This window comes from Leptonychotes weddellii, chromosome 8 (genome assembly GCF_054177405.1).
Source record: "Leptonychotes weddellii isolate Sample4059 chromosome 8, ASM5417740v2, whole genome shotgun sequence".
Taxonomy (NCBI): Eukaryota; Metazoa; Chordata; class Mammalia; order Carnivora; family Phocidae; genus Leptonychotes; species Leptonychotes weddellii.
In genome coordinates this window covers 8,176,935-8,196,789 of record NC_138376.1, presented here as the reverse complement: position 1 = coordinate 8,196,789, position 19,855 = coordinate 8,176,935, and the positions used below count along the sequence as shown (strand labels likewise).

At 44.0% G+C, this 19,855-nt stretch overlaps 1 protein-coding gene and 1 pseudogene across 1 annotated transcript in view; one reads left to right on the top strand and one right to left on the bottom strand.

Moving 5' to 3' along the window:
• The window catches only part of KIF13A (kinesin family member 13A), a 121,873-nt gene that overhangs the window by 27,582 nt on the left and 74,436 nt on the right, over positions 1-19,855 (bottom strand). Inside the window, exons 16-24 of the mRNA XM_081827623.1 lie at positions 17,788-18,001; positions 13,581-13,743; positions 11,909-12,049; positions 10,976-11,125; positions 8,755-8,916; positions 8,080-8,253; positions 5,653-5,804; positions 3,332-3,464; positions 3,000-3,146 (exon numbers count right to left, since the gene is read on the bottom strand). Of these exons, the coding sequence (XP_081683749.1) occupies positions 3,000-3,146; positions 3,332-3,464; positions 5,653-5,804; positions 8,080-8,253; positions 8,755-8,916; positions 10,976-11,125; positions 11,909-12,049; positions 13,581-13,743; positions 17,788-18,001 (1,436 nt within the window). The remainder of the gene's footprint in view (positions 1-2,999; positions 3,147-3,331; positions 3,465-5,652; positions 5,805-8,079; positions 8,254-8,754; positions 8,917-10,975; positions 11,126-11,908; positions 12,050-13,580; positions 13,744-17,787; positions 18,002-19,855) is intronic.
• Positions 4,460-5,309, top strand: LOC145722882 (small ribosomal subunit protein uS3 pseudogene; annotated as a pseudogene).

The following is a 19,855-nucleotide window of genomic DNA, read 5'->3' as shown; positions in this document are numbered from 1 at the left end:
ACAAAACCACCATGTTGAAAATAAAAGGATTTAGTTGAGACAGGTTTCCTTAGACAGAAGAGTAAGGAAACTCCCATTTGTAGGGAATAACCACCTACCCGGAGGCAGGTTCTACTCAAAATGAACCCTGGCCCCTGTAATAATCGTCTTTGGTTTTTTTCTATTATTGGAGGGTTAATATTCAAACAGGCAGTGAAGTGGTCTAGTCATAAAAAGACAAACCTTTTTAAGTGCTTTAAAATATAATTACATTACTCTCATATATAAGTATACTTCAATACATACTGCTTTTTAAAAGTGCTTTAAAAATACAGTTAAACATTCTCTGCATAGATTTCAAAATCCACTTTTTTTTTTAAGTTTGGAACCCATCATTTGAGTAACTAACTTATTAAATGTATGCCTAATACTGAAGTAATTTTTCTTTTTTCTTCAAGATTTTATTTTTTAAGTAATATCTATATCCAACGTGGGGCTCAAACTCACAACCCTGAGGTCAAGGGTCCCATGCTCTACTGACTGAGCCAGCCAGATATCCCCTGAAGTAATTTTTGACTTAATTCCCCACATTATTGAATAAAGTACAGTAGCTTGAATTTATCATTACTGTTTTTTAGACTAAGAAGATCCTTCTATTAACTGAGAACTAGCCTCAGCTTTCATGATGTATAACTTGTGAAATCAGCATATTCTGGACTGGCTTGAGCTACTGCATCAGAATATTTCTAAAGTACTACATCAACAAAGTAAGTTCTGGATGTGACTTTGAGCATGGCTGCAAAGAAAAATAAAAGCTTTAAAACAGTCACAGTTTAGAGGCACCTAGGTGGCTCAGTCAGTTAAGCATCTGACTCTTAATTTCAGCTCAGGTCATGATCTCAGGGTCGTGGGACTGAGCCCCACATCGGGCTCTGTGCTCAGCAGGGAGTCTACTTCTCTTTTTCTCCCTCTCCCTCTGTCCTCTCTCTCCAAAATAAATAAAATTTTAAAAATCTTTATAAAAAAATTAGCCACAGTTTATTGATTGATTGATTTTTTAAGCAGGCTCCATGCCCAGCGTGAGCCCAACATGGGGCTTGAACTCACAACCCTGAGATCGAGACCTGAGCTGAGATGAAGAGTTGGCCGCTCAATGACTGAGCCACCCAGGCATCCTGAAATAGTCACCACTTAAATCTGCATGACTGGCACTATGTTCTTTAAAGAGCATTTAGCACTGGGGAAAGCTCGAATTTTGACAAAAATGAGTTTTAACTCAGAAGGTAGAGCAGTTTTAAAAGTGCAAATAATCAATCTTTATAAGGTTCCTCAAATGGGAACATGTAGTCAGTTGGTGATCCCTGCTTTATAGGTCATGATTTAGGATGTAAATTCAAAGTTTTATCTAAGGTGAGAGATTTACTAAGCCACAAAATTTTAGTATAGATTGGGATCTCAGGGAATTATTAAGTCTCCTTCATCATTCTGGAGAAGAGAGAAGGGGAACTAGAGGTTTGCATTATCCCAACAAGGTAACCAGGAAGGCCGTGCTAGACTGAAGAATCCAGGTCCCCCCGGTTCCAGGCCAGCGACCTTTCTACCAGGCCCTGCAGCCACCCCCAAGGTTGATGGCTGAGTGAGGGACTGAGCTGGGATGAGAATCCACACAACCCAGTCTTCTACTCCACATATGAGGAAAAGTCTGGGGGAGGCTTCTCCCCCAGAACAGCAGACTGTCCTCAGGCCTTCCTTCATACTCTCTCTGGCTCTGAGAACCAGGGGCAATTTTGGCCTGGGACAGGGAAGGCGGTGTTTGACAAAACCATGCCTTCCTAAGGCCTCGTAGGCCAAGCCACTGTTCCTTCTAGCTTTCAGAAAGTCTTTGCCTGAATGCCAGGGAGTGCAAGGAAACTGAGACTGAAGATGAATCATTTTCAGGACGGGCTGGGCCTCCGCCCAGGCGCCACAGAGAAACGTCACAACAGGCAGTGCTCCCTCTCTCGTGTGGTAGTGAAGCAGCCAGAGTTCAATGGGCTGATTCCTCCCCTAATTCATACCTGACAGTAAACTGGGGACTGAGCGAAAGCACATGCCTTCTTTCAGGCCACTTCAGGCAAGTTCCTAATCTCAAAGTTCATTCTCACAGAGTGATGAAGAGCTGGGGTTGGTAACATGAAGATTAATTCTTTGATGTTTTCACCTTTCACTTTTTACAAATATTTACTTATTTATTTAAAAAATAATGTCTGCACCCAATATGGAACTCAAGACCCCAAGATCAAGATTCACATGTTCTTCCAGCTGAGCCATCCAGGTGCCCCCCAATCTTTTAATTTTAAAATGAGAACAGAAGATTTAGTAAAGGAGGATTTAATGGACAAAAATGATCATGAGGACAACTTTTAATTGGAAAAAAAAAAAAGAAAGCTTTCAAAGAACTGTTAAATTATGCCAGTGTAGGGCGCCTGGGTGGCTCAGTCATTAAGCGGTTGTCTTCGGCTCAGGTCATGATCCCGGGGTCCTGGGATCGAGCCCCGCATTGGGCTCCCTACTCAGCGGGAAGCCTGCTTCTACCTCTCCCTCTCCCCCTGCTTGTGTTCCCTCTCTCGCTATGTCTCTGTCAAATAAATAAATAAAATCTTTTAAAAAAAATTATGCCAGTGTATGGGGGCAATTTTATATTAATAAAAGTGGATTGGGCCAGGCAACCATGCCAAATATCCAACATAACCTAACTGGAGCCAGACAGAAAATGAAATCTGCCTGAAGTAAATGAGTAACATACCATTCATATGTGTGTTTACAAATAAAATTATTATTAATCAACACTAAGCTGGTACAGTATTTCAAACCTCATAAAAAAGGCAATGGATGGAAATGTGAAGGGAGGGGTATAGATAATAAGGTCAGGACAAGGAGTTTGGTCATACTCCCCAAAGGTCTCCATCCCAGATCACTGACTGCCTTTCTCTGCATTAGCTGGTCCTCGCTGCAGACTACTTCCAACGTGCTGGTCTTACCTGGTAACTGTCCAGCCCTCTCTGCAGCTTGGTGGACCTGGCAGTGACACAACCAATGGAGACAGACAGGATGGCTTCGACCATGAGTGGTAGCGTCCCGGAATGCTGCACGGGTTTCACTGTGACTTGCACCCTCCGGGAATGACCCTGCAGAGGGCGGCGGGTGGGGAACAATGGGTGCCAGGAATGGGAAGGGCAAGGAATGGGGGAAGAGGATAAAGGAAGAGAAGAGAATCAGGGAATACAGAAGCCCTTAACTAGAAAACTCCCAGAAACGGTGTGTAAGAGTGGGACAAAGAGAAAACAAAAACAAAGAAAACCAAGCCTAGTACCTGTCTGAGTTGGAAGATGCCTCCCGTGTTGACATCCTTTGCCTGGTGAAGCTCCACTGCTGTGTATTCTCCTAGCTCGTTCAATTCCAGTATGGAGAGCCACATCTCTATTCTCCGTGTTACCTCATTCCACCTGCAGAAACACGTTCCCATGGACAACAACGTCAATGCCCAGGGACATCATGAGCAATAGGAATGAGCCACCACCCCCTGAGCCCTTACTATGGGCTGGACATCGTGCTGTCATGTAGGTTTTCTTATCTAACTCTCAAAACAACCCTATGGTTTGGCTTTTCTCTTTATTTTATTGAGCTATAATGTATATTCAGTGAAATGTCCAGTTTTCAAGTAGAGTTTGATGAATTGTGAAAATGCACATACCTCTGTCACTACCCCATCATTTGCCTCTGCAAGTTTGCTCACGCCCCTTCCCGTTCAATACCCACAGCATCCCACAGCGGCCACGTAACTATAAATTAGTTCTGCTTGGGCGCCTGGGTGGCTCAGTCGGTTAAGCGACTGCCTTCAGCTCAGGTCATGATCCTGGAGTCCCAGGATCGAGTCCCGCATCGGGCTCCCTGCTCGGCGGGGAGCCTGCTTCTCCCTCTGCCCCTCCCCCCTCTCATGTGCTCTCTCTCTCATTCTCTGTCAAATAATAAATAAAATCTTTATAAAAAAAATAAATAAAGTTTCATTGGGCGCCTGGGTGGCTCAGTTGGTTAAGTGGCTGCCTTCAGCTCAGGTCATGATCCTGGAGTCCCGGGATCGAGTCCCGCATCGGGCTCCCTGCTCGGCCCGGAGCCTGCTTCTCCCTCTGACCCTCCCCCCTCTCATGTGCTCTCTCTCTCAAATAAATGAATAAATAAAATCTTTAAAAAAAAATAAATTAGTTCTGCTTGTTCTAGAAATTCATAAGAAGGGAATCATTAGTGCATACTCTTTTAGGTCTGGCCTTTTTGGTTCAGTGTAATGTTTCTGTGATTCATTCAAATGGGTATCTGTTGTCCTTTTCTTTGTTGACAGAGCTGAGTAATATTTGTTACATGACTAGTAGTATAATTTGTTTATCAAACATTCTCACACATTTGGGTTGTTGGCAGTTTGGGGGATATTATAAAAAGAACAGCCATGAACATTTGTGAACAAGTCTGTTTACAGACTTACATTTTCATTTTTCTTGGGGAAATACCCAGGAGTAGATTGCTAGGTCAGAGAAAAGGCAAAGGATCAAATTTCCAAGAAGAGGAAGCTTGTGGCCGATGGCATCTTCAAAGCTCAAGTGAATGAGTTTCTCACTGAGGAGCTGGCTGAGGATGGCTACTCTGGAGCTGAGGTACGAGTTATAGGAACCGGGACAGAAATCATGATCTCGGCTACCAGGATGCGCAAAGTTTTTGGGGAAAAGGGCTGGTGGACCTGAGAACTGACTGCAGTGGTTCAGCAGAGGTTTGGCTTCCCTGAGGGCAGTGGAGAGCTTTATGCTAAAAAGGTGGCCATGGGAGGTCCGTGTGCTATCACCCAGGCCAAGTCTCTGCGTGACCAGCTCCTAGGATACCTTGCTGTGTGGTGGGTCTGCCATGCCGTGCAGTGGTTCATCATGGAGAGTGGGGCCAAAGAACCGTGAGGTCCTGGTGTCCAGGAAACTCTGAGGGCAGAGGGCCAAATCCAGCAAGTTTGTGGCTGGCGTGATGATTACCAGCGGGGACCCTGTTAACTGCTGCTCAGACAGGATGTGCTGGGCATCAGAGTGAAGACTGTGCTTCCCTGGGACCCACGTGATGAGACAGGCCCTAAGAGGTCTGTGCCTCACCATGTGAGCACTGGGGACCCCGAAGGTGAGATACTGCCCAGCACCTCCACTGTAGAACGTGGGAAGCTGGAGCAGCCTGCCATGCCCTGGCCAGTTCCCACAGCACAACAGGGGCTCCTTGGCAGCCGAATCCAGAGTCTAAATACTGCTCTATACAGACTTTTATAAAAGCTTCCAAAAAGGAAAAAAAAAAAGGAAAATATCCTGGTTTTTTTTTTTTAATAAGCTATACAGTTTTATCTTTCCCATGAAAGGTTCCGATCCATCCCAAAATAAATTTTGTGTATCGTGTGAAGCCAAAATCCAGGTTGGTTTTGACCCAGCAGATACGTGGTTGTTTCAGTACTGTTTGTTGAAAAGGCTTTCCTTCCCCCATCCAACGTCCTCGATGCCTGCTAGTTCCTTTTATTGTTCCCATTTCACCAAGGAGGAGGCAGGCCCGGGGACCCCTACTCTTACCCTCTGGCCTGGTGCCAGTCTTGAGCCTGCATCAGCTCAGCCAAGCACACACCTGTCATGCAACGTTCTCGTCTTCGCATGAAGGGAGTCGACTTCCCAGACAGAGCGGCCGTTCCCAGCACAGCGGTGGCCCCACACCTCAATGGCCAGGGCTCCGTCGGACAGGAACTCCAGGAGCTCCTCTGTCACCGTCACCACGTAGTCCTGGGGCAAGTGGGAGCAAGGGAAGAGCAACGAGAATCACGGACCGAGCAATCTGTGCAATTTCCGTTTTTACCCTTCCATTGTGTAGAGATCCACTTTGGAGGTGGTTTAGTCTGATCCCAACCTGAAAAGCACCTGTGCTGTTTTAAAGACCCGGAATACTAGCTCTTACACTAGCAAGGAAGGAGGGACTGAGTGCAACTCCCTTCTTTAATCAGGGCGGACACTGAAAGAAGCATCCTGTCCGGCATCACGGTGCTTGGGAGTGAATCCGCACCTAGCACCTGCTTCCTTCGTGGTTCTGGAGGACCACTCAGAACTCCCGCCGCCGTAGGCTAATCAGCACATCACAAAAAAAGAACGTCTGATTGCTCCTTGCTCTGGCTTGGGAGACTGTGAACAGAATTAAATTTCCTATGATTATCTTCATGATTCTGTGCTCTTGCTCTGAAACTCCCCCACTCCAGCTCCTCATCATGAAACACAGACAGAGGAGTGTGAGGAAATGAACACTGAGTGGACTGGAGTATGGAAATCACCCTGAACAAAGCGGCAGGCAAGGGGCCAAGCCGAGCATCTTTCCAGCAGCATCTTAGTGAAGTCTCTGGTGAAGACAACTCTGCAGCTCTCAATTCTGGAAAGCTCAGCCAAGTACACACCTGTCATGCAACGTTCTCGTCTTCGCATGAAGGGAGTCGACTTCCCAGACTATGTTGATTTAACATTCTACTACTTACCTTCTTATTTATTGTATTTGGAGATAGAGCCAGAATTTTAGAAGGAAAACAAACCAATGATCAATTAGTACAAGCTACACATCTTATTGATGAAAAAAACCCCAAGGTCACACAGTGAATCCAAGGTCACACAGTGAATCCAAGGTCTCTGCGACTAGCGTTCATCAAAATAGTTGCTAACCAGAATGTACTTAAAATTCAGGCTTCATTCTTCTACAGGAACAGCTTTGTGGATCCAAAGAAAGATGGGGACTATTTAAGAGAGTATTCAGACAACAATAACCAAAAAATAACTCATAAGGATTCTGAGAAACAGACTTGGTGAATATGGGTGAAAGAAAAAAAAGAGTGGACTATTTGTTTTCAGAAAAAGAAAGACTTAACAGTCTTTTACCTATGTGAAATTTGATAGGTGTAGAGCCAGAAAGAAAAAGCACAATTTGGAAAGGGTTTGGAGTATCTGTTAAGGATTGTGCAAGGAAAAACAAAATTACAACAGAATGTAGTGTCTGTCTGTCAGTCAGAAACAACCTGTGGGCAGTCTGACGTGAAAACCAGGAAGGGTGGCTGATGGTCACACGACAGGGCCAACCAACAGTCACCGAAAATTCACCTTGTCCACTGACCTTTTCTTTAAAAACTCATTTGGCACATTAGAATATGATGCTTGGAGTGTTACACCGTATTCCAACGACTGGAAAGAGGTTCACCTATATTAAAGGGTATAATTCTACAATATACATAACATGACCACATTTTTTGTAAAAAAAAAAAAAAAACTTTCTAAAGACATTATGCATGCATGATGGTAAGAGACGGTATCTATGCCCATTGCTGTGTGAACATGTATTGACCACACACAGATAAAAGTTGGAGGGCACAAAAAATAGTTTATCTAAATGTGTACAAATGTTAATAGCCATTACACCTCTAGGACCTAAGACTTCAGGGAGAGGCCTTTCAGATTTTATTTTATTTATTTATTTATTTATTTTAAGATTTTATTTATTTATTTGACAGAGAGAGACATAGTGAGAGCAGGGACACAAGCAGGGGAGTGGGAGAGGGAGAAGCAGGCTTCCCGCGGAGCAGGGAGCTCGATGCGGGGCTCGATCCCAGGACCCTGGGATCATGACCTGAGCCGAAGGCAGACGCTTAACAACTGAGCCACCCAGGCACCCTCAGATTTTATTTTAAAAACTTCCCATCAGGGGTGCCTGGGTGGCTCAGCCGTTTAGCGTCTGCCTTCGGCTCAGGTCATGATCCCGGGGTCCTGGGATCGAGCCCTGCTTGTGTTCCCTCTCTCCCTGTTTCTCTCTGTCAAATAAATAAATAAAATCTTTAAAAAAAAAAAAAACAAAAAAAAACCTTCCCATCTGAATTTGTACTGAAGTACATTTTGAGGTTAAAAAGTGCAACACACATATTACCTTTATTAAACATTCTTATAGGGGGAACCTGGAAGTTATAAGAAGAGTTTTGAATGGCACCCAGGTCCATTGCCTCCCGTGTAGCTCGTCTTGTAATGGCGCCCATACCTTACAATGAGAGAAAGTGACGGTGTACTGGGCGTCCCTGGACTGAGGGGAAGGCACCTCGGGGTCCACCACTGGGGCCGCCACCGTAGATTCACACTGGTCCCAGAATGTGTATTGACAGAAGACAAAATTTGAGAGGTTTAAGGGCAGCCCAGTTGCCTCTTTAATTTTTACCTAAAGAGATTAAAAAAAAAAAGCAATGTAATTCTGATAAAGAAAACATTAACCTATGCACGCTTACTTCCAATACTTCTATTTTAAGTAAATCGGTTATCCGTTTGACATCTGAAAACGTCTGGCACATGAGGGGTTCCACTTATAATCAGTCTGTACCACGACCACTGCTGCAGCATGTGGGCCTGGCAACAAACGCACACATCCTCTCAAATTTTCCTACTGGCTGAGCTTCTGACGCAGGAGCAACCTTTACTGGAAAAGCACGATTCCCTGAACAACGTACACTTCCTGCAGCCAAAAGCCCGGGGGCTTTTTAACATTTCATCAACTGGCATCAGAAAGTGCGCTCCACTTCTGGAAAAAGTACTGCCCACCGTGATAGTTGTGGTCAGAAAGCTTAACGTTTACTACGCTCTACAAAAAACTCCCAAGATCTTCTGTCGAGCTGCCTTGCCTGGACACGGTGGTTTATCGCGCCCGCCCATCCTGCCCTCTCACCCGGCACGTCAGTTTCCTGACTCGGTGAACGACCTCCCCACTGTTGTCCACGACTTCAAGGCTCCCGCCTTCGCTGGAGTTCTCTGAGGAGTCATCCTCCGCCACGCGCTCCGGGACGGCCCCTGTCACTCGCATCACTTCCACGTGGAGACGCCCGGCAACCTGCAGCAGGGACCAGAGTGCCTGTGGGTTACAGGCATCGTGTGCACAAGCCTGACCTGAGACGGAGAGCACGCCGCCAGACCCCCGGGCTGCTGCTGGGCCTGCTCCGGCGATGGGAACCTCACGCCTTCCACAGCTGGTCCTTCCATCGCCTGCCCCTGCAATCACCCTGCCTGACTTGGAGCCAAACCTGCCTCTCTGCCACTTGCCTTCTGGAGTCATCTTCCTTCTCATCCTTCTTTACAGGCAGCCCACGAACAGAGTAAAGGCTGCTCTCGTATTCTACCCGGAGTGGTTTATTTTCCACTTCATATGTATTCACTCATTTAGTCTGCTGACCAAACACCTGCCTCATGGGACTACCGAGACAAATAGTAGAGATACGTGCAGGTTGTGATGGGTTAAACTGATCCAGGAATCAGCCGTAGGCCAGGAACTGCACGAAACACTGCATTTACAACAGTAAACCCAGGAACTGCACGAAACACTGCATTTACAACAGTAAACCCAAAGACACGGTCACCAGGCTCCTGGAGAGTCTACTCTCTTGGGAGCAGAGAATGGGTATGTGACTCACACTGGGGCTGGGAGCAGGGTGGAGGCGGGTCCGTGGAGGAAGGAGACCCATCCCAGGAGGAACGACAAACACAAGGACACAGTTACAAGGAAACAGTTCCTTTAAAACTGTTCCCCACCCCCCCAAAAGGCTTAACATGTCCTCAACATCCTGGTGGTCCTCTGGGCAGGAGCTAGGTTAGTAGTGCCCCTCTTCCAGCTGGGTGCCCAGAACTGAACCGAAGGACAAGAATTATCCCGCACTTGGCACCCTCAGAGCGCTGTAACTGGCCAAGTTATCTTTCGTAACACAGGTTAAGGTTGCAGCGGCTGGAGCTGTGGAAGTGACACGTCCCAGCAGTGCTGCTGTTGTCTTAAACAGGAAGGCCCGTCTTTAAAGGGAGTCAGACCCCCACTGACATTGGCAGCAGAGACTTGAGAAATTCGTCGATGGTCTTGGACGAGTGAGACCGATATGGAGGAATCAGAGGAGGGGGAATGGCAGAAATCAGTTTGAAGGCAACAGTTCTCAAGTTTTTTTTCAATGGTCTTTGAGAATTAATACATTTTTAATATAATTTCAGAGGGATGAATGGAACACTCAAAGCCCAGCCCAGACCCCAGCTTAAGAACTGAGTCACTGGATTCCTCTGCCACAGGAGCTGTGCCCATTTTTCACATGGGAAAAAGCAATTCCAGCCCGCTGGTCTTCTAGAGCAGAATGTCCCCAGGGGGCTGCCACACGCAGAATGTGAGCTGTGCACGTACACACCACAGCTGGGAACCTGGGCTCTTGCTTCCCGGTTCACTCTGGGCAGAATGGCATCCTGCTCACAGCCTGCCCCAAGGATCACAAGAGATAACTAAGTATTTCAAGTCTGCACGTTATGGAAGGGCAAGCTACGGAATAACGATGTTACTAAATTTAAAATAAAAAGATCAGTTGATGAAATGGATAAAAATCAAACAGTTTGAACTTGAATATTTTCTAAAATGTCTTAGACCTACATAATAAGGTCAATACATGTAAGTAACTGAAATCTCAAGTATTTTGTTTTCTTTTGTTTTTTAAAAGGGGTTAAGCTTATTTTCCTTGAATACTTTAGATTTCAAAATAATGCTCCCAAGTTGTATCTTGTGAAGACCACATAGGGGCCGGGAAGGAATTTGAGTATATTACAAACATAAGAGATTAAAGGAAGATAAATAGGGGGATGGAGCTGAATCTGGTTTCCAAAAGATTTCTAATTTGATTAAAACAAAGAAAAAAAACTCATGAACCATAAATAAACTTGTTGTAATAATCTTATATGGTTTTAATCTTATAATCTTAAAAAACCATGATTTAATTTTGATAGTTTCTATTGATAGGAGCAAAGAAAGAATGTGATCCTGACTATTCACCCTAGTTTCCTGATATACCTCAAGAGAATAACTTAAATTGGATTCACACAGACAGACACACACCCTTTAACTGTTTCCTCCAAGGATAGCTTGTCCTTACCTCCCCCTGCTGGCTGATGATAGGAACTGCATACTGAAGTTTCACATCATAGAAGAGACACTCCAAGAACACATTAGCGACACCAATTAGGTTGTGATTCTCTTGGGCTTCATAGAAAGGGTCACCTCGTTTCCCATAGAGACGCTTTGCCTAATGGGGTAGGGGGGCGTGGGGGAGGCGAGCAGGAAACAAAACACCAACTTGGATAATATTATTTAAAACTATGTTTTAAAAAAAATGTTTCTTAAAAAAGAAAGCATTTATCCAAAGAAATTAAAAAAGTAATATTACAATCATGTTGCAAAAATAAAACAAAAGTAGCACATGGGAGGGTCTTGACAGCTGGGGGGCTACATGATGTCTGCGGGGAGAGCTCTTCCTTAGTCACTGACTCTCTTCCCTATCACACCCCACGTGCAGCCTTTTTCACTCCATTCCCTGTGCTTTGCCCCATTTCCTTCACCGAGGCTTCTTTTCCATTACTAGTATCCAAAAAGATGGATTGTGCTTTCTAAAATTATTCTTTGTAACCTCCCCAGCCACGATCACAGCTGGGGGAGCATGAACACATGCTAATGAATACTAAATCCAAGCTGGCTCCATCCATGTGGATTTGTCACAACACTGACCAAACAGCACAGATTTGCTTTGTTCTATTTCACTTCACTTGAAATGTAACAAAAACTCTGCCAACTAAGAATATGTCACGTGTTCTCTTCATTTAGTTCCTGTCCATGTGGGGATTGCATGTTCTATGACTGATTCAACTTAGGACCCCTTTCAAGGTCACTTCTACGTTAGTTTTCTAATATCAATGTCCCAAGTACGACCGCAGATAGTCACCGCCACGCATGTGTGTGTTCTGACGGTGATTATCACTTACATTCTGCGCTTTCGACATGGTCAAATCTCCTTGACATTTATCTCTTTTACCTCAGGAATTTTTTCCTTCCATTCTTGATAAAGGTCTCTCATATCAATTAATTTATTCTCCAGCTTCTCAATGGTCCAAACTTGGGTGCCCTTTCCTTTCCTCCTCACTTGAATAGCTGGCTCACTCACGATGGCTCCTCTCTGCAGAGTGAAGGAAAACAAAAACACACAACAAACGAAATGAGCCTTGTTACGGCTTTTTGGATTGTTAAATATGTAACTGTCAAGTAGCAAGTTTGAAAAAGACACATAATGTATACAGAAAGAATATGAAATTCTACCACCTAGGGAACATTCTGGCTTATTTTCAACTAAGATGCAAAAAGATTAATGAAATCTTCTGTGTATACCCATGCATATGCTTTTTACTTTTATCATAAGCAGAACCAAACAAAACTGTAAATCTCCTATCCTGATCCTCTCTCCACAGTTTTTATATTATGATCATCTCCTTGTGTTGTTAAATATTCCTCACAGACATGATTTGTTTTCTTTTAAAAAAAGATTTTATTTATTTATTTGAGAAAGAGAGAGAAAGAGAGAGAGCATGAGCAGGGGGCAGAGGGAGAAGCAGACTCCCTGCTGAGCAGGGAGCCGGATGCAGAGGCTTGATCCCAGGACTCTGGGATCATGACCTGAGCCGAAGGCAGATGCTTAACCAACTGAGCCACATAGGTGCCCCTCATAGACATGATTTTTAATGGCAACATAGAAATCTGTTATTTGGATAGACCACTCATCTGACAAATTATTATATTGTTCAACATCACGGCTATTTCAAATTTTTGCTACTATAAAGGCCATTATGATAAGCATCCTTCTACAAAAAGCACATGGTCTTTATGAACACTTCTATGACCGTGGACTTAAGATAAATTTTTCAAAGAACTGCTTGGTCAAAGAACTAAAATACAGAAAGATTAATGAAATACTCCCTGACTCATTTCTAGTTTGCTTGCTGGAGGCAAACACAAATGGATGAAAAATTATTTTCTTTTGAAGTTTCTTCTTAAAGGAAAAAAAAATCCTTGAAGTTGAAATGATGGTAAACTTCCCAATGACTGCAAAAAGTTGTTCTGTGTACAAAAAAAAGGTATTATACAAGTCTTCCTTTCTTGTAGAATCCACTCTTAAAAATGGTACCATAACAAAACATATACCTCTCATTCCAGAAAGGACCAGTCATAGGAAAGAGAAAAGCAAGAGGAATTACTTATATATATTTCTAATTTTAACATATCTGAGGGCACATAAACTCCGGGGGGGGCGATGTATAGAGGAAATCTTTTTTTTTTTTTTTTTTTTTAATTTTTACTGTTGAAGCCTAGTTGGCAAACAATGTTATATTAATATAGCGGAAGTCTGTTTTTCTTTTTTTATAGATTTTATTTATTTATTTGACAGAAAGAGAGCACAAGCAGGGGGAGCAGGAGAGGGAGAGGGAGAAGCAGGCTCCCTCTGCTTCTCCCTCTGACCCTCCCCCCTCTCATGTGCTCTCTCTCATTCTCTCTCTCTCAAATAAATAAAATCTTTAAAAAAAAAAAAAAGAATAAATACTCTGACTCACATCAAGATCTCCTCATGGATGTTCTTTTGGATGTCAGGTGTGTATTCTATCTTACAGTACATAAGTTGTGCATTTTGCTCTCATTTTCTTTAAAAACACTCTTACCTTCCTATTGGCGCTGAGGTTTGCGGCAGGGATCTGCAGAGTCACTTGGTAGTCAGTGAGCTTGCTCATTTCCTCAGCTAAGAAGTTTGCCTCCCTTACCAAGGTATTAGCTTTCACGAGCTGCTCGCGCAGCTTTGCCAGGCTTTGACGGAAGAGCTCATCCCTGCGGGGTAGCGAAAAAGGAAATGAGAACATCTGAAAGAAAAGGAAACTGTAATCCTGGTTCTAAGTGAGTCATAGTATTAGAAAGTGGTAGAAAACTCCTTTCAGGAGATAATTTTCAACTGTTTTTTGTCCAAAAAAAAAAAAAAGTTTTGGTTTTTTTTGTTTTTTTTTTAATGTTTCCTTCCTCCCACAAGGGTACTGTGGGCTCCCTATTGGTCACCACTGATGAGGAGTAAAATAGGTGAAGAGACTTAACTAAAAACCATATTTTAAATCCTCTAACATTTGAAAACTGCTAGATTTTGATATGTTGCTGCCAAAAAACCAATCAAGGGATTCTGGAAGGAAAATAACTGATTATGACTTATGTGCTTCTGGGGCTGAGGGGAAGGGGAGAGGAATCTGGGGCCATAAGGAGAAAGCATTTCACATGATTTCTTCAGCTGGTAAAAGGCGAGAAGCGGGGGTTTTCTGTGGCAGCAGGAATTCAACTTTTCAACTCCACACAATAGCGCTTCGTGGTGAGACCTTCCCTAATGTTCTGACGCTGAATATAGGTCAAAACCCTAGTACCTGCTCTCCCAGCCCCACGTGCTCTGTCTCAGTAGCATTTGTCCTAGTTAGACTCTCATTTATTTGTATAATTACCTGAGCTTCAGGCACACTGGGGCGAGAACCAGGTCTTTTTTGGTCTGTCATTACAGCTAATTCCCAGACAAGTGCGTGGCCTACCATGGGATACCCCCAAACTACCCAGTGAGTGAAAGGAACAGTACTTCTGGGTTCCACCTGTGAGTCTGAACTCAGAGGTAATCCAGGCTAACAGACTGCTTATCTAGCCTCATCTAGCTTCTCTCTTCTACCATTTACACACCTGCCCTTACTTCGTGGGACAATGAGGAGCTTGGAACACCCAATCTCTACTCCTTTCTCATCACCTTAGAAGTGATACAGGAGGCCGACTGCAAGATGTTAATATAAAGTTAACCTAAACCATATGACACATGCATCCCGTCTGCCTGCGTTTTCTAAGTGATATTACCATTTTTTTTTCAGTTACCCGAACTTGACTTCTTCCAGCCAGCTCCGTCTTTTCTCTTTTCCACAACATCCAGAAAAAAAGCCTTGTTGATTCTCTCTTTGAAATATCTCCTAACTCTCTATTGTTTTCGTAGCCCCTGGTTCCCGGCTCCCATCCCTGCCCCCCATAACCTCACAGCCCCCCCCACTCTTCCTCTTCCCTCCCAGACAGTCACATAAATCCCTGCCTGTCTCAGGTCAGTCCTCAGTTGAAAACCTCCTCTGCGCCCTACAGAATAGCTTTGGACTTAGCTTTCCATCCTCCTCTGTAAGTCACCTTTTAGACCAAACAAAACAGCTCTCATGTAATCCCCTAAACACACCTTCCTCTGCTCCATGGCTTCCCATTTGTTTGTACCAACCTGCCCGTTCAAAATGCCTCCCACCTCCTGTCCGCCCGTCCAGTCGCCACCCTTCAAACTCGCTTGAAATCCTTCCTTCTCCATGATCTTGCTGCAGAAGGCTCCACGGAACAGGGTCCCACCCTGCACTAACCACCACAGCTCCTCCTGCATTCCCTGCTCAGGCACCCACCTGTTTATCACAGATCCCCTGCCCTGGGAAGTTATTCTTCAGCTCAGGGATCAATGACAAAGGGACAATTATGCAACTGCAACACTTCCTATTGTTGGATGAAACTGTCTTTTAATTTACTATTATGATGCACTTTTCACGTATTTGTATCTTGCTCTACACTCCATTGTAAGTGTCCAGAAAGAAGAATCGGCATCTCTGATTTTCTTTGTAATTCTCACTAGCTCTTAAATATAGTTGATTTTCAGCCCTTCAACATTTACTTAGGTATGAGTCCCTCAGTATTTCACAAGCCATCCACATTTGTTTAGGTAAGAGTCCCAGCTTCTAATATAACAGTCCATCATTAATGACATCTTAATTTTATCCAGTGACTCTGGTGAAAGAAATATTGTAACCATTCTCCTCTCCTTGGATGACATCCCCAAAATATCATCCTTGCTACTCTCCTTATGTTTAAGAACTTGAGCCTCAAAGAAAATCAATTTGGACTTAAGCTAAGTGGGAAAAAAAATTTTAACACTTGACTGAAAAATACTATCATTAAAAACAATCCACTTTTTCTGTTGCATCTTTTTTTGTCTTTTACCATCTTCAGGACATAGAGAAGTAATTAGGGAGACTGAACAGAAAGGTATCAGTGGGTCCAATCACAATTACTTTCAAGCCCTCTGTTGCTTAGAAGAAAGCCACCAGCTCGCAGTAAAGGCAGAGAAGGCAGCTCTTCAGAAAAAGCACCATCTGATAACCTTTGCCTCTTTTATCCAGGCACAGAAAAAGAGAGTAATGTGTTACAAGTAGGATAAATCTTCATACTTCAGTATCCAGACAGATGAGCGGGCAGCTCCTGGGGAAAATGCCACTGACTCTTTTCTCTTAATTTAGAACAATCAAGTGCATTATTATGGCAAGCAGGGTTGGGCTCCTTTTCTCCCTCTTCTCCTCTTAGGGGTCATCTTCCCTGGATGTGGCTCCAGTTTAAGAGTCTCACTGCTCATGAGAGATGCAGTGTGGCTGCAAGAATCAGAGACTGGCCCCGGCGTCAGACGGCCATGGCTTTGATCTCACTGCCCCGACTTGCCAGCTAAGGGACTCTGGGAGGTAGCTTGTCAGTTTGCATCAAAAGTCTTAATATTTCCCCTACACTTTGACCTGGCAATTCTACTTCTAGGACTCTGTAATAAGAAGCTAAATAATGGGGCGCCTGGGTGCCTCAGTCATTAAGCGTCTGCCTTGCGCTCAGGTCATGGTCCTGGGGTCCTGGGATCGAGTCCCCCATCGGGCTCCTTGCTCAGTGGGTAGCCTGCTTCTCCCTCTCCTTCCTGCCCATGATCTCTCTTGCTATCTCTGTCTCTCTCAAATATATAAATAAAATCTTTTTTTTAAAAAAAGATAATGATGTTCACAGTATTTGTGCACATGGTTGTTCTTTGCAGCATTATTTATGAAAGCAAAAATTTTAGTAAGAACTAAATATCCAACAATGTGAAACTAATTCAAAGAATTATTCTATGTCATACAAAGGAATTCGGCCTCTAATATAACATAGTAGTGGTTGTTTAAAACAATGAAAATGTTCACAAATAAATGTTAAGTGCAAAAAGAATATTGCAAAATACATGTGTGAATGTTTATACTAAAAAAAAATGATTTTGGGGGAATCATTCAACCCCTCGCAGCCTGTTTGCTCATGTGTGAAATGGGGTACAAATGATCAAACAGAGTAGCAGTTGTGAAGATGAGACGAATACATGTAAAGCACTTGGTGCCTGGACCATGCTCTGTAAACACCAAATGCTACTTTTGTTACTGCTATTAGTAAGGGGACTACAGGCAGATCTGGGTTCACACGCTGGCCTTCTCACTGGCCAGACGGGTGACTGAGGACACGTAAAGTGAGCGCCCTATCTACGGGACGGACAGAACCGCCCCTCTGGCACAGTCTGCGGGGACTCTTAGGTCAGCACCGCGCCTAGACTGCGGTAAGAACACGACAGAATCCACAAGTGACACACTGTCCTCTCGGACGATGCTTCTCCCACCGGCACCTCAGTTGAGATAAATATTTAAGAGCCATAAATTCGGAAAATACACGTTTAGTAGATCTCTTAATGTTACAGTTGTATTTCGAGAGAATCCAAAGTAAGAGAAATTTAAAGATGAGGAATGCTTTTATGCTACAGGAGTATTCAAACTTTCTCTCTTTCAATACCTGCCGGTGTACTGGCACGTGGTGCCATTTTTACTGAAGCGTAAGGGGGAGAGGGGTGGTCTTTAACAACTAACACTGCAGCAGACATCCTGCGGATGGACAGTATCTCTCAAAGGAAAAGGCAACTGCCAACAACCCAGATCTGGGACTAAGATTTCCTTCCTTGCTAGGCTGATCCCCCTTGGTGACCCTGGGTTCCCCAGGTCCCGTTCTTACCTCTCCTCTGCCCACTGGGTCACCTTCTGTTGAGCCGTCTGGCCGCTGTAGGCCAGGCGGTCAGGGCCGCTGCTCGGGGGCCGCCGCTCCGGGGACAGCTGCTGACGGAGCTGCTCCAGCTCCCGCTCATACATGAGCCGCTGCTCCTCGAGGGCACTCCTCTTCTCCTCCAGGTACTGTTTCTCCAGCACCTGAACCACATTTTGCACTGGGTCTGGAGAGCCAAGAGACAAGGCAAGGTGTCCTCGGTGATGGGCACGACAGGGCAGCCGGTCGGCGCTTCTTCCAGTGAGAATCATCTCCCTGCTCAGAATCTAGCCTTTCCAGATGCTTTCTCTGAGCGCCCGAGGGGCCCCTCCAGATGAGATCCTCCCAACGGCCTTTTTGCTAACATTTCAGATAAATGCCTTACATGTAAACATTCCCCACGTCTACTGTGCTTCTTCAATTTGATGTGCTCATCCTCCTGTTTAGATGGATCAGTAATTCACTATAAGCAGACGCTAGAGGGGATGCGTTTCTACCCATTGAGAAACAACTTCATGAAATCGAAGACAGCTTCAAAGACAGCCACACAAGATTTCATTTTTATGGTAGTCAATCTCTATGCCCATTTAGCATCAGTTTTAGTATATGGTGAAGGGTTTATATTTCTGATTTTAACCACAAATCTCATTACTCCTGAATTTCTATCGTGGGGGAGGAAACTTCTAGATCACAGGATATGCTTGAAAATATTGAGTATATGGTCTGGCAATTTCTCAGGTGCTGATATCCAGGAGGGTAATTCACATGCGAAAAGAAAAGCAGAAAAAAAGGAGGAAGGAGGGGAGGAATTCACTTATAAGAACAAAAGGTGGTTTTTGACTTATTGCTTTTGCAGACCAAGAGATCAACACCATACATGTGGTGAACAAGTACAGAAATACGTTGTTCGAAGGGGTCATGGCCATGGCCAGCAGTGGTTGTGGTGTAGGTAGGGGTCACTGGCTGAGGCTGGACATTAGCTTGGCAATGACCACTGATCTGGATGCTGTGGAGAAAGAAGGCACTGACCATATGTCCACAGGAGAAAGTTACTGGCATCTCTAAGTGAGCAGACTGCAGGGAAACAATATGTCAGATTATTTGGATGGCAAATAAGAAAACCACCATCCCGGTATTTCCTCCTTGAAGCACATGAGATGGGGAGGACATGATTCATATTCTCAGACTGGCCTGCAACTCACACCTTTGCCTGGGATTCAAATAGTGCTACTTGTGCTGTTCCCACAGACTGACTCTCAGTTTAATTTCCAGGATAGAGTGGGAAATGAAGAGGGTAAGACGAACTTTTCTGTCATCCAATGATGGTTCCTGACTGACCCTTCCAGAAGACCCTACCGATCAATTTGTGGAATAACCATGTAGATTATACTTATCTTCTATGTAAGCAATAAGAGAAAGAGATAGTATGTTAGCTTAAAAAAAAAAGGTTAAATTATACAAAACAAAAAGTAGAAAGCAATTTAAGAAATCACTAGAGATCTATACGGAGTACAGGTGAGTTGTTTTAATAAAAAATGACAACCACATGGCAATAAGAATTCTACTAGCTACTGACCACCACTCAGGTAGAAGCACTGCACCCTTTCCATGCATCATGTCATGAAAGCCTTGCACCATACCTGAGGGTGGATATATTCCCATTTTAAGGATGCTGACCTAAGATCACAGAGCTAATAAGCGACAGAGCCAGGTTCTGAACTCACATCAGAGCTAACCATCTGAGGTTGGACATCAATTTACTAATAAACTGATACAGTATTCTTATCTCCAATCTTTTGCTCAGAATTAGTACTCTGTTAAAGAGTAGATATTTGAAAAAAATCCTGTTCTTTGCAGATATAAAATTCTAAAACTCAGCATTTTTCCAAAGCAGAAATAGTTTTCTTCACAGAGTCCTGACAGGGAGTCTCTAAAATATACCACCTGAAAATCTGATGGAAAACGAACTCCTAAAAAATACCAAACTCTTAAAGACAGACCATGGAGAGGGAAGAGCTTTTCGTAGAGTAAGACATCTATG